Source organism: Chlorocebus sabaeus, chromosome 10, assembly GCF_047675955.1.
Source record: "Chlorocebus sabaeus isolate Y175 chromosome 10, mChlSab1.0.hap1, whole genome shotgun sequence".
NCBI classification, from domain to species: Eukaryota; Metazoa; Chordata; class Mammalia; order Primates; family Cercopithecidae; genus Chlorocebus; species Chlorocebus sabaeus.
The window spans coordinates 38,950,019-38,963,452 of NC_132913.1; the positions used below are offsets into that span (position 1 = coordinate 38,950,019).

Sequence of the window (13,434 nt, forward strand, 5' to 3'; positions counted from 1 at the left end):
GTTGAGGCCACTGAGGATTAGAACCCAGATCTTGTGATGATGCATTACACTGACTTATGCATGTACTTTGCTGTTAGTGCTAAAGAGGACTTTAGTAGGTAAAAAGAACACAGAAAATGAAAACAAACAAACAAACAAAAAACAGAACATTTCTCTTATTGCTGCCCTGAGAAATTATCCTGTCATTTACTGATAAGAAAAGGTTCAATTATGAGACACAGAGTGTAATTTTAGAATAGCTTTATATTTGTGGAGCTCCTTTTCCTTTAAGACTCTCTAAACTGCTATAATGGGGGAAGAAATTGTCCTATTTATCATCTCAACTTTCTTCTATAGAGGGGAGATCTTGATCCATGGGGAGCTTCTTTTTCTGCCTATCTCCTTGTGGGATTGCATGTGCAAGTTGGGGGTAGAAGCTAGTAGAACCAAATTACTCCAGCATAATAGAGGGGAGAAGAATTTGGAGTTCTCGGGATAATAAGAGAGAGTGGAATGGGCTGGATAGGTAGGGAAGATGAAGAATAGAGATGAAGAGGAAAGAAAGTAAAACTCATGGGTGACCAAGGAAAGAGTGTTTTGAAATGTGCTCCTCCCAGGACCTCCAAGTCATTAAATGCTCCCTGTGAGTGGATTTCTTGTGGAAACAACCAAATGAAAGAACTGAGTTTCATATAGGTGGCATGTTATGACAGTGATGTGTTGGTACACCTGCTTTTTGTCGCGCAGTGCGGGGAAAGCCTCACTTTGTAGTGTTTGCCAATTTCTGTGGTGTAAATACGCCCATAATAGCTGATATGAAGCCACCGATGGTTTAACAACTGGTTTGCAACAAGTCCTGATTATTTACTCATTAACCATCATGAGCCCAGATGATTAGCACTCTTGCATCCATGAGACATCCTGGGAGAAAATCAGCTCTGAAGAAGCAGGAGGCAAGAACACAAGACTTTCACCAAGAAAGCTTAGTGAAGAGCTTTGAATTTCTACAAGCCATAGCCTTGGTGACAGATTCAAAGTAAGTGTATCTAGATCTCATGTGTCAGGGAGCTGACATCTATGAAGGTCACCATGCGGTTAGCTTGGTGTTGTTTCAGAAATATCAGAGAATACACAAAAGCAAGGTTAAGAAGCATTCACAGAGAGTGAGACCCACTGTTTTTCATATTGTGTCCACTCAGTGTTTCCAGAACTCAACCTTATTATTTCGGTTCCCTAGAAACCCCCAGCCAGGTGACTGGTTTCCTTCGGACTTACATCACTTGCAATATCTCTGGAAGCCTTAGCAGCTTTGATAGGAATTGCATCCGGTCTGAGATCATAGCCTTTCTTTTTAGACTCTTCCAAGGAAAGTTTGTAGAGTTTCTGTAAAGAGAGGCAAAGGGAAGAGTTTTCTTCTAAATATGAAAGCCTGGATTTATTTTAGAAGAGTAAACTACCACTGTGGCGTCTTTTTTTTGTTTTTAAGCAGAATGCTTCATTGGTGCTTTAGTGGCTGAATGTTCTTACAAGTAACATAACTGTGTTTGAAAAACAATCTATAACAGACTTAAACATGTTTTCAGGAAACTACCAGAAAAAAGTAAAAGTTACTGGTCTCTATTAGGTTGTAAATATACTTTAGAAATGTGAAAGTCCTGGATATTCTTATTGATGCAAATAAGAGTTAAAGGAAGACTACAAAACAGCCCTATTCTTACATCAAAAGAAAAGTCACTGTTTTATAATCAGCACTTTTATTTGTATAATAATGTGGAATCTACAATTAAAGAAAAACTCTGTGGAATTCAAACAAAGAAACCAAAAAAAAAAAAAAAAAGGTAGGATTAGAAGATTTCCTAGCAACTATGATTAGACAAAAAAGGAAATGAAATAAAACATCGATACATTTTCTAATAAGTGTTGCATATTCCTTGTTACGGGGTTTGCCCCAAATTCTTCAAAATGTTCTTCTTCCCTTTCCATTTAACCCCTTCTTCAGAACTATCTCAAAGGTTTGATGGAAGGGCTCTCTAAGAACGAAATTCCAGAATTCTCATTTCCTTTTTCTCTTCTCCTGGCCCCCGAGCCTGTTTCTTTCTACCAAATCTCTCAATTTAATAAGGAGTGCCCCCCTAGAACAAAATCCAATCACCCTTCAAATTCTTAACTGCTTGGCCCAACCCCATCGACAGGCCTACTCCAACTCCGCAAAGCAAAATTAGAAAGAGAAAGAGCCTCATGTGTGGATTTCCACCATTATTTTTAAAACATTCATTCTCATAACTGAGAGAGAGATTAATTAATTTGTTATTACTGGTTCAAATCTGCTGGAGAGGAAGATGACAACAGGAGGAACTATACTTACATCACTCATATTAATTGCATTTGCCTTTGCCAAAATAATCTGGGGGATATCAGGCATGATGTGGACTTTGGTTTTATCAGCCTCCCATGCTTGTTTGTAGAGATGCTAGGAAAAAAACAGTGTAAATTAGTGTTTAAAATCTTAAAAGAAGCTTACTTAGTACATACATATCATTGTACACATATATATCAATATTTCATGTGTTTTTATTAACTAGGTTTAAATTAATTTATTCATTATTTTTGAGACAGAGTCTCATGCTGTCACCCAAGCTGGAGTGCAGTAGTGCAATTATGGCTTACTGCATCCTCTACCTCCTAGGCTCAAACAATCCATCCTCCCACCTCAGCCTCTGAGTAGCTGGGACTACAGGCAGGCACTACCACGCCTGGCTAATTTTTGTATTTTTCATAGAGATGGTTTTTTGCCATGTTTTCCAGGCTGGTTTCAAACTCCTGAGCTCAAGCAATCCACCTGCCTTCACCTCCCAAAGTGCTAGTATTACAGGTATGAGCCACTGCACCTGGCCCAAAAAAAATTTAATGGAAAAGTTGCTTATTCAAACAATACAGCAGGGAGGAAATAAGACAGAAAGTAAAAATGCTTTTTCCCCTTACCTTATAGCATGGAGGTAGCAAGCATTTGCCTCCTAAAATTTTCTGTGTACATTTAAACATACATATAGTCCTTTAAAAATATGCATGAAGTCATGTTCTACATCTTGATTTTTAACTTAATAATATAGACATCTTTGAACAACTTCTTAAAATAATTTATTTCATTCATTTGTAGAGCTACATAGTATTTCATTAGGAGGTATAATCTAAGTTAACCAGTTCTGTGTTGATGAATATTTAACTTATGGCCTCTAGCCTTTTTCTACTACAAGCAATGTCATGATCCTTGTGGTGGACATGGAGATGTGCCACCAATATACCCATTCAAGGAAGGACCTGATTCCCCAACTTTTGACAAACAGTTTCTAGTCATCAGCTATCTCACTCAAGGGCATGCACTTCCCAGATAACCACATTCAACAGCTCATCGAAGTGGGTGTACAAAGATCTAGCCATTTCAGCTCAATGCAGGTCTCTACTACAGAGACACTTGAGAGTCCTCTGTGGGACTGGCCAAGCTTTTGTCATGCCAGCATCACTGTTCAACTTCTCCTCCCGTCTAGTCCTTCCTCCCAAGGACTAGGATCCCTAAAAAATACTCTGCACTCCAATTTTCATCTCAGCATCTCCTTTCAGAAACCCTAAACTGCAAACATATTCTTGTGTGTATGTATGTATGTATATCTTTGCACACATGTATAAGGATTTCTACAGGGTAATGATACCTGAATTTAAAATTTTAACAAATGGCCCATTACAAGTTTGCTTTAACGCAAACTTCCTTACAGATATTGTGTGTAACACAGCTTCTTAATTTTTGCAAATGCAGTAGATGAAAAATGCTATCTCTTTGTTTTAGTCCGTATTAATTAAAATAAGAATAACCTTCTTCTGGACTAGAGATTGGCAAACTTTTTCTGTATAGACAGAAATTCTTTAAATTTCAGGCCTTGTGGGCTACAAAACTGCTGTCATTAGCTACTCAACTCTGCTGCTGTAGTCCAAAAGCAGCCAGAGACCACACGCCGACAAACAGCTGTGGTTGTGTAACTATAAAACTTTATTTACAAAAACAGTCATTTTTCTGAACCTTGTTTTAGACCAGCACTATACAACAGAACTTTCTGCAATGATGGAAATATTCTGCATAATCCAATATGGTGGAACTCGATTGAGTACTTGAAATGTAGCTAATGTGAATGAGAAACTGAATTATTAATACGATTTATACAAACATAAATCAACACATGTGGCTAGTAGTAATAGTATTGGGCAGTGAAATGCTAGTGGAAAGAGCAGTGCCTAGTTATCAGAATCCCTGTTCTAGTCCAGACCCCGCTGTTGACCTGCTGTGTACCCTTATGGGAGGTGCTTTGCTTCTCTGGGCTGTTCTTTTCTCAGTTCTGCAGTGGGAGGATTCAACTTGATGATCATCAAGATGTCTCTCAGTGCTGGTACATGTTAGTTCTATGATTCTTCTCTTGGCATCATTATCCTGAAATGTTAATCACTAACACTGAAAAAAATAGATATCCTCATAGTTTAGATTCTAAATCTTAAAAGAGGCACAGAAATTTGTGCCTTGTCTTTGAGGCAGGTCCCTTTCAAGGAGATTGATCTGTACAAATCATTCACTTCTCTGAAGACTCCAGGCGGTTTACTCTGTGGCTTAGCGTAATCCAGTTCTATCTTTCTAGCACAACTAGGGCCATTATTTTCTGCAACTGTTTCATGTTTAGATCCAAATCATCTTTTTCTCTGTTATGTTAATCAAAGGCATTTCTCGTTTTGATCCACCAGTGCTGCTGCAGTTATTTTATTATTTTTAACTTCAAAAACAGATGTTCAAAGTTGATTGTACTTGTTGGTTTTGATCTCTTATTGCAAATCAATGTAAAAATGGAGAAAGGCTTTTCTAAAAGCTGGAATAATTCATGACCCAAGGGAACACTGATGTAGAAGAATTGCCCTCAAGATTGCCCAGAGAACATTCTGGTTTGAAATGCTGCTATAGCCATATAATCTTGGAATTTTCTTTGATCCCATCAAAACAGAAAGGAAACTGGGCTTTGGGGGGTGGTTTGCAACACCAGCTGCCATCAGGAAATCGGCTGATTCAGTGTCATGAATGTCTATTAAACCTCACCTTAGATAAACAGGACTCATTTTCAAGAGGTGCAATAAAAGAAAAAGTCCCATTTATTTGGTTATGTCAATAAGATAGGATGGTTCATTGAAGATTTGAGACTACTAGTTAGAAATAATTTCTATCTTTTTTTTTTTTAACCATAAGACTCTTTTTCTAGCTAAAATAACCTCAACTGTGATGCCCTATAACTGTATTAGCAAAGCCTGTGGATTACATGTAAGTTATACCTGGATTCTCTCTGATGTATATGAGACACTGCATTATTAAAAGACTTACTTCGTTCATAATTTTTGCATTATTCTGGGCCAAAACCATGTTCATCGAGTCCATCAATGTGGAATACTTCAAAGTGTCTGGGTGCTGGCGGTATTTCTTTTCACTAATAATCTCCATGGCTTTCTTGTTTTTCTCCGCTTCCAGGGAGCCCAGAGGGAGCCATCCAATGCCCTTCATGAAGTCAGCATAGTCAGCCTTGTACTGATTCTGCAAAAGCAGAAAATAAATTATGAGAAGAAACGGAAACTTCCAAAGAATTCCAAGTGTGTGTTTAATATTCTGTAACTTCCACTTCATTTGTAACTTTTCCACTTCAATATTTGCTAGAATATTGGTATTTAACCAATAGCATGATGCACTTCAACCATTTCTTCCCTAAAATTTTTTCCTTTTTGTATTTCCTTGCATGATAAATTAAAAAATAAGCAGAAATGTCTTTGTGATTTGTTTTTCTCAATGCCTTCATAAAGAAAAAGTACTAAGAAATACCACATAGATTCATCTGCCAGGTGACTGTTATCTCCTTGAGAAAATCAACTATGCTGACCTTTCTTACAAAAACTCCCAAGGCCCCTTGGTTAATAGATGACTATGGAAACCCCATTTTTCTCTTTCACTGTCTTTGATCACCCACCACCATTACAATTCCCTCAGGTATGCCAGAAACCTTCCTGGTACTTTGTGTAAATTTCATTTTTTGCTCCTCAGCTTTGACATTTCTCTCTACAACTGTACCATGGTTGCTTTCATTCAGGCACTTATTACCTCCCTGGCAATTAATAGCTCAGTCCTCACATTCCCAAAGATAAATGTAGGCTTGCTTTGGTCTGCTTTGGTAGGCTTGCTTTGGTCTGCTTTGGGTTTGTAACTTAATTCACCTCTCCAACCATCAAATGGCCTCTTTAGCTAAATTTTTGGCTCTATTCCTTCTCAGTCTTTCTTACATTTAGTCCAAAAGCTGCATCAGTCATCACCTTCTCAAAAAATTTCATTAGTAAGGTAAGCAATTGCAAAGTTAAAGTGGTAGAATGAAACCCGGTTGGGAGGGAGGGGCTGGAGCTATCAAGGTTATCTGATTTCTTACTTTCCCTTTTATTCCTCTATTAAAAGCCTATTATGCTTTTGACCATCTTTGCTAGATATATTTCTTTCAATACACTCTTTCTGAAATGAAGTTCCATTTGCTGTTGTGGAATTCAGCATCCAACAATGCTCACAGCAATAATAGTAGAAAACAAGACTTTAGTTTCTAGAATTGATCTCCTTTTGTTAAAAGACATGAATCCAATCTAAGGTAGCAAATGAAACACTATGTTGGGAAACCGCAGATGAATTTCTTTCAGGATTTTCAAAATGTCATGACTTATGGTCATTCACGGTTACTTATTATCCAGAGTAAGCGCTCTGCAAATGTGGCTTTCACATACATCACTCTGAATCTGCATCCTAGTTTTGGCCAATTCAAAGCTCATGGCATCAGGAAGCATGTTGTAGGTATGGATCAAGTTCCTGTAGTTGGCGTTGGTGGCCACTTCCTGAGACTTCTTGGCAGCCACCACACTGAGCATGTCCACAGGGGTGTGGAAGGAGGTCTTGGATTTCTCGTATCCCTTCTTGTACTCTCGGTCTGACTGCATCTTGGCCACCTGCATGAAGTGCACCAGCTTGGGGTCATCTTCCAGGCTCCGGAAGCCAATATGTTTCCCTTTGGCTTTTTCATAGGCTTGCTTGTATTTGTACTGTGGACAGAGAAGACATGATGGTGATGAAAATGGTAAAAGAAAGAGAACAAAGTACCATTCGCTAGGTGACATTAGCTTTGTCTTAGATGAAGGGTTTTAGAGCTACTCTAAAATTAGAAGGGAGGTACTTGTGAGAGGCAGGGAGCAAACTCTTTTTACTTCGATTTTGTTTTTCCCAGACTTGAATCCATGGAAAGAAAATAATCTCAGAGTTAATTGAAGAGATGTGTAAATAAATTGGTTTAGAGAGATTTAGAAAGCAGATTTCCCCACTCAGCTGTCTGAGTGACAGAAAAGGCTGCAGGCATGATTTCTCATGGTGCATCTTTAAAGAGAGGGCCTGGCGATGGGCCTCCTGGTAAAATATGTAGATTGCATCTTTACATTTGCTTAGAATTGCACATGATTTGAATAGACTCTAAAGGCTACTTATTTTAACAAGACTCAGTCACTACTTATATTAAATAATGAACAGATGATTAGAGAGTACTTGGATGAGGTGAAGGGAGGTGTCTTGTGTGTCACATGGGATGGCATTCCCACCAACCCTGAATGGAGCTGACCACAGCTCCTACATATACACAAGCTTGGTGCATTTGTTCTTACTTGCCCAGCCCCAAAAAGGCCCAGTGGAAGTGCTTACATCACTGGCAATGTCTCTAGAGGCTCTTGCAGCCTTTATTGCAATGGCATCAGGTCTCAGGTCATATCCTTTCTTCTTTTCTTCTTCCCAGCCAGCTTTGTACAGTTTCTAAACAATAAAAATAGAAAAACAACAGCATCTTGTTATTGGGGTTAGAATAGAGGTCCTGACTACAAAGTGGTTGGCATGTAAAAAAGGCAGACGTAAGTATCAGTTCCCTTTAACCTTCTTCCCAGCTTTTGCTGTTGTTAATCTACTTACATCACTCATGGTGATTTGATTTACTCTGGAGAGTAAAATATCTGGTGTGTCAGGCATGACATGAATGGTGGTCTTGTCTTTGTTCCATTTTTCAGTGTAGAGCCTCTGCAACGAGAAAGTCAGGTGCATGATTTTACAGCAGGACAAGTTTGACCCAACGCTAGCAAGAGGAAGAGATTTGCATCTACATGGTAGAAGAGGTTAACTGTTGATATTAGAAAATGGATGAAATAACAAAAAGGTGGGCCAAGTAAACTAAATACACAATGAGAAAAAAAATTGTTGAATAAGGCAATCCTCTACCACCAAAGCACCAAATACCATCTTGCCCCCACCGCACAACCATGTGGAGTTTTGTGGTTCTGTCACATTTTTAACATGCTGTTGAGCGATGACCTGAGGGGGTCACTATGAAAGAGAATGTGCTAAACATGATGCAAGCAGTAGAGTCCCCTCCCACCAACGCCATCAAGACGATCAGAAAGATAGAAACACTGAAGGAGATGATGGGGGCAGTGCTAGGCTCAATGGCATGAATACCATGAGGGTTCCCTAGGCAAGGCTGGCAGGTGAGTCCTTACCTTGTCCATGTTCAGTTTGTTACTCTTGTTAAGTGCCTGTTCCATTGTGTCCATGGCGTACGTGAATTTCAGCTTCTCAGGGTGCTGGCGATACTTCTTCTCACTAAGAATCTCTCCTGCTTTCTTTGCCTTCTCCACCTCTAGGGACTCTATGGGGACCCAGCCGACACCTTTCATCCAATTGGTGAAGTCAGATTTGTACAGATTCTTTACAATGAAAAAAACAATCATTTCAGAAATAGTCAGGGCTTGGGTTTCTTTGGCTACATGATTTACTTACAATTAAAAAGAAAAAGGGAAGCTGGGAGGGGGAGAATAATCTGCTTTTTACTCCCTGCAGTCTTTCAGGAAAAATTAATTATAAAAGTAATTGCATTCATAGTGGTTTTGAACAGGAAATCCTGACCCAGCAATTCCTTTAAAAAGTTAACTTTCTTCAGAAAAAGAAATGAAAAATTAACAGAATTTTGCACTGGAAAGAAAATTATATAACACCTATTTGAGCCTCCTAATTTTTCATAGACAATATCGTATGTTTGGCTCTAACACCAATGTTTTAAATATATGCATATGCATATATATAAAATTAACAACAAAGCTACCTATAGTTTAAATGAGTGAAATCCTAAAACTCCAAGTTCTGGAGGGAATCCTTAATTACAGTGAGTGCAGCCAGGTGTGGGATGGAGTAAGTGGTTCCTGTTTTTCCCTCCCACCCATTAGAAATGGATAACAACTTGGTAACCAGGACATACATCGCTCTGAATCTGCATGGCATTCCTGGAGTGCTCCACATTCAAGGCATCGGGCAGGAGAGTGTAATGGTGGTATGGCTGTCTGTAGTTGGCGTTGGTGGCAACCTCCTGAGATTTCTTTGCAGCTGTCACACTGACCATATCCAGAGGTGTGTGGTACTTGGTCTTGCTGGCTTCATAGCCCTTTTTGTACTCACGATCAGACTGCATTTTGGCCACATTCATGTAGTGAACCAGTTTAGGATCATCCTGAAGACTGCGAAATCCAACTTGCTTGCCTTTGGCTTTCTCGTAGGCCTCCTTATATTTGCACTATTTGAAAACAAAGGGCAGACAGAAGTTGGATAGAAGTCTGATATAAACTGAATTTATACAACAAATAAAGCAAAAGCCAACTTCAGTCTGAATCTAGGTAACATCGAAGCTTTTTTTTTTTGTATTTTAAAATAAACAATTAGCAAAATATTTTTAATGGCTCATCTTGAGACCTGCCCTGGAGATCATTAAGAATGGAATAATAGAATAGTTTATATTTATACTCTTCATAAGTAGATTACTTGAATAACTCAAATGTTCCTGGGAAGTTTGCTTATTAATGTACACTTTTTTTTTTTTTTTTTTTTTTTGAGACAGGGTCTTGCTCTGTCCCCCAGGCCAGAGTGCAATAGTGTAATGATGACTCACTGCAGCCTCTGGGGTCCTCCCTCCTCAGCCTCCCAAAGTGCTAGCATTAGACATGTGAGCCACCATGTCTGGTCAATGTATTCTTTTTATTATATTTCCAGTATTAATTTGTATTATCTTAAAAAGTATTTGCATAATTATGAGTAAATTTCAGCCCTAATACAAATTAGTGTATTAATCTTGAAATTAATGCATTTTTACTCTATCAAGGCATTATGTCAATTCATATATGAATATAACTTAATTTGTAAAAAAAAAATTAACTAAAATCTTGTTATATAATTAACTAAAAATAATTAACTAAAATCCTGTTATGTAATCCATGGAAATAGAAATACGAAAGACCAGAAAGAATTAGCAAAATATTTTTTCTGGTTTTCCATGTTTCTATTTCTATGGGTTTTTTTCCTTCATGGAAATTATAAAATTAAAACACTGAATTCTTTTAAAATACTTGGAGACTTTTCTAATTTAGTGATATTTTAGTATATCATGACTTTTTTCAGGACAAAATCCAAATAAAAAGTGGCTTTTAAGTTCATAACAATGATACTAATGAAAGTTTCAAATACTTCACAGTTTTTAAAAAAGAATTTTCTTCTTTGTAACAACTTTATTAAGCTTTTAAATATGTGAAAAATATTTTAAGTGAGGCAATATAAATAATGTAATTGGCAATTAGGATTTTAGGAAGTATTTTTATATTACAATTTCTTTACTTGCTTCTTTATGTAGTTGATACAGTCTTATACATCACATACAGATTTTTTTTTTCTTTTTTAGAGACAGGATCTCACTCTGTCACCCAGGCTGGAGTGCAGCGGCGCAGTCACAGCTCACTGCAGCCTCAAACTCCTGGGTTAAAGAGATCCTCCCATCTCAGCCTCTGAAATAGCTGTGACTACAGGTACACACCACCACACCTGGCTAATTTTTTTTTTTTATTTCTGTAGAGACAGGGTCTTGCTATGTTGCCCAGGCTGGTCTTGAACTCCTGAAGTCTTTTAAACAGACATGAAGTTTCCTACTTTTAAATTAGACTTACATCACTAGCAATATTCCTTGAACTTTTTGCAGCAACAATTGGAATGGCATCTGGTCTCAAATCATAGCCCTTGGCAATGGTTTTCTTCCAATCTGCTTTATAATGAGCCTTCAAAAAAGTAGAGGTTATTTTATTATGACATCATTAAAAGAGGAATGAAACAGAATGCCAAAATGTTTCTTATAAAACATGTCATAATAGATCCCTTTCTATTAAGACAAACTATGAAGTTAGGACTATTAGTTTGTCTTTTATGTATATATTTGATTTGATTTAAAAGGATCAGTAAACTGTATACACAGTATAATCTCAACTGATCAAAAAATGTATATGCTTGTATAACAAAGCAACAGAAAGGTAATGCTTTGACTGTTGGATAACAGATGATTTTCATTTATTTTTCATAATTTTCTATATTTTCCAACTTTTATATAATATAAAATACTTTTGGAAAAAAGTTTCTTGTAATGAAGCATTTCAAGCTTATAGAAAGATATGAATACTAAAACTAAAAATCCAGATGTAGTACAACTCAGCTTTAATTGATCTTAATGCTTAAATATTACTTAGAAAATGCTTAAATATTACTTGTAAAAATTTTTTACAACAAAAAAATTTTGTCACTTTTGACATTAAATTGATACTTTCTATAATAGTTGTTTATCTTAAAGCATTTTTCTCAAGTCTCTTACTGTATTATGAAGCCTAATAAACTAGAGAGAAATGATCACGCTTTAGAGTGCATTATGCACTTTAAATGAACCAAAAGCACAGGAATGTATAGTTGGATATGAAACAGAGCCTAAAAACATTGGAAAGAATGACTAAGCCATCTTTTAAGAAATTAACAATGTATCCAAGTTTTATTATGTTTTAAAATTAGGATTTATATTTAAAAAAAAAAAAAGGAAACAATTCATAATAGTGGATTTAAACATTACCACCAATTAGATGTCTAGACTACTCAAGAGAGAGGTTAGTTACATACAAAAAAAGAGTTTGTGAAGAAAACTAAACTTTTTTGGATGTTTTAATAAATAATTAAAATAAAAGTTATAGAAAGCAATATTTTCCATACTGCAGACTAGGCACTCTCGTGTTTTCCAATCTTGTCTGTCTCATGGTCCTTTTTTTTTTTTTTTTTTTTTTAATAGGACACAACTTACTTGACTGACTTTACAACCCACTAATGAGTCACAGTCCATAGTTTGGAAAAGTCTGTATTAAGCAAAATTTTATTGTGGCCCCCTAGGCTCATGTTGTATGGTTAAGGGTTTAATGTGGAGGCTCAGGGTCCACACTGAGTTGCGCCTCCTACAATTCTCAGGGCAAGAGTTGCAAAGAATCAGAAAGGAGAGGCACACATAGGCAATATTAGCACCAGGCCAAATACTCACGTCACTCATGTTGAGGGCGTTGACTTTGGCTTGAATAAACTGAGGCAATTCAGGGTCAATAGTGTACTTGTGCTTCAGTTTCTCTCCCTCCACCTTGTAGTTCAACTAAAAGCAAAGGAGACAGCATGCACATATCATTAGCTGACATAATGTAAATTTCATCAAGCACAGACTCCTTTAAAAAGGAAGGCTATCATTTGTGTTTTCCATTTATGAGACAAACGCCTACTCTGTCATGAGGCAGGGGCCCTGGTAGATGCATTTATGTTCGCGTTCTACCAGTATTTATTGGACAGCACTGTTGGTGAAGGGTGGTAAGTTCTGTGTTTAAAGAGGTAAGGAAGGCAGATCCGTCCTGTTGGAGATTATTGTCCAATACAAAGGACAGACATACAACATGTAAACTACAAACTATCACTAGAATTTGTGATGTGTTATCAATGGAATAATTGTAGCAAAGAAACAAGGATGGTCAGTAAAGCCACTCTGCAGAGGTAACATTTACGCTCAAACTTGGAGAGAGGGGCAGGGGAAGAGCGTTCGGGACCCGAGGCTGGAAATGTGCCCGGGTAGACATGGGGGTGGGGCAATATTAGACAGAAAGTACAGAAGAGCCACAGAGAGGAGGGTCTTTTGTCAAGTCGATGAGTTTAGATTTCACTTCACATTCAAGAAATTCCTAAGAGGTTTTACACATAAGAGGGACATGCTTTGATTCGTGTTTTAAGACAGGCTCTCGTGGCTGTTTGAGACCATAGGCAGGGAGTCCAGATAACAGGTTCTTGCAGTTGTCCACACGAGCCATACAGAAGCTGGAAGTAGGGTTGGTGGCATTTGGGTGCAGGCTGGCTGAGAGATATTTAGGAAGCTGACTCAGCAGAGGTACTGGATGTGGGAGTTCACACAGGGAGGTGTTAACGGTGACTGCCAAGTTTCCAGC

General features: G+C 37.6%; 1 protein-coding gene across 3 annotated transcripts in view; it reads right to left on the reverse strand.

Annotated features, from left to right (window-relative positions):
* The window catches only part of NEB (nebulin), a 223,338-nt gene that overhangs the window by 150,454 nt on the left and 59,450 nt on the right, over window positions 1-13,434 (reverse strand). For all 3 annotated transcript variants that reach the window (XM_073019680.1, XM_073019681.1, XM_038002139.2), the window contains 10 exons: window positions 12,495-12,599; window positions 11,098-11,205; window positions 9,369-9,680; window positions 8,614-8,820; window positions 8,033-8,137; window positions 7,772-7,879; window positions 6,814-7,125; window positions 5,387-5,593; window positions 2,345-2,449; window positions 1,255-1,362 (listed from right to left, as the gene is read on the reverse strand). In XM_073019680.1, the coding sequence (XP_072875781.1) occupies window positions 1,255-1,362; window positions 2,345-2,449; window positions 5,387-5,593; window positions 6,814-7,125; window positions 7,772-7,879; window positions 8,033-8,137; window positions 8,614-8,820; window positions 9,369-9,680; window positions 11,098-11,205; window positions 12,495-12,599 (1,677 nt within the window). The remainder of the gene's footprint in view (window positions 1-1,254; window positions 1,363-2,344; window positions 2,450-5,386; window positions 5,594-6,813; window positions 7,126-7,771; window positions 7,880-8,032; window positions 8,138-8,613; window positions 8,821-9,368; window positions 9,681-11,097; window positions 11,206-12,494; window positions 12,600-13,434) is intronic.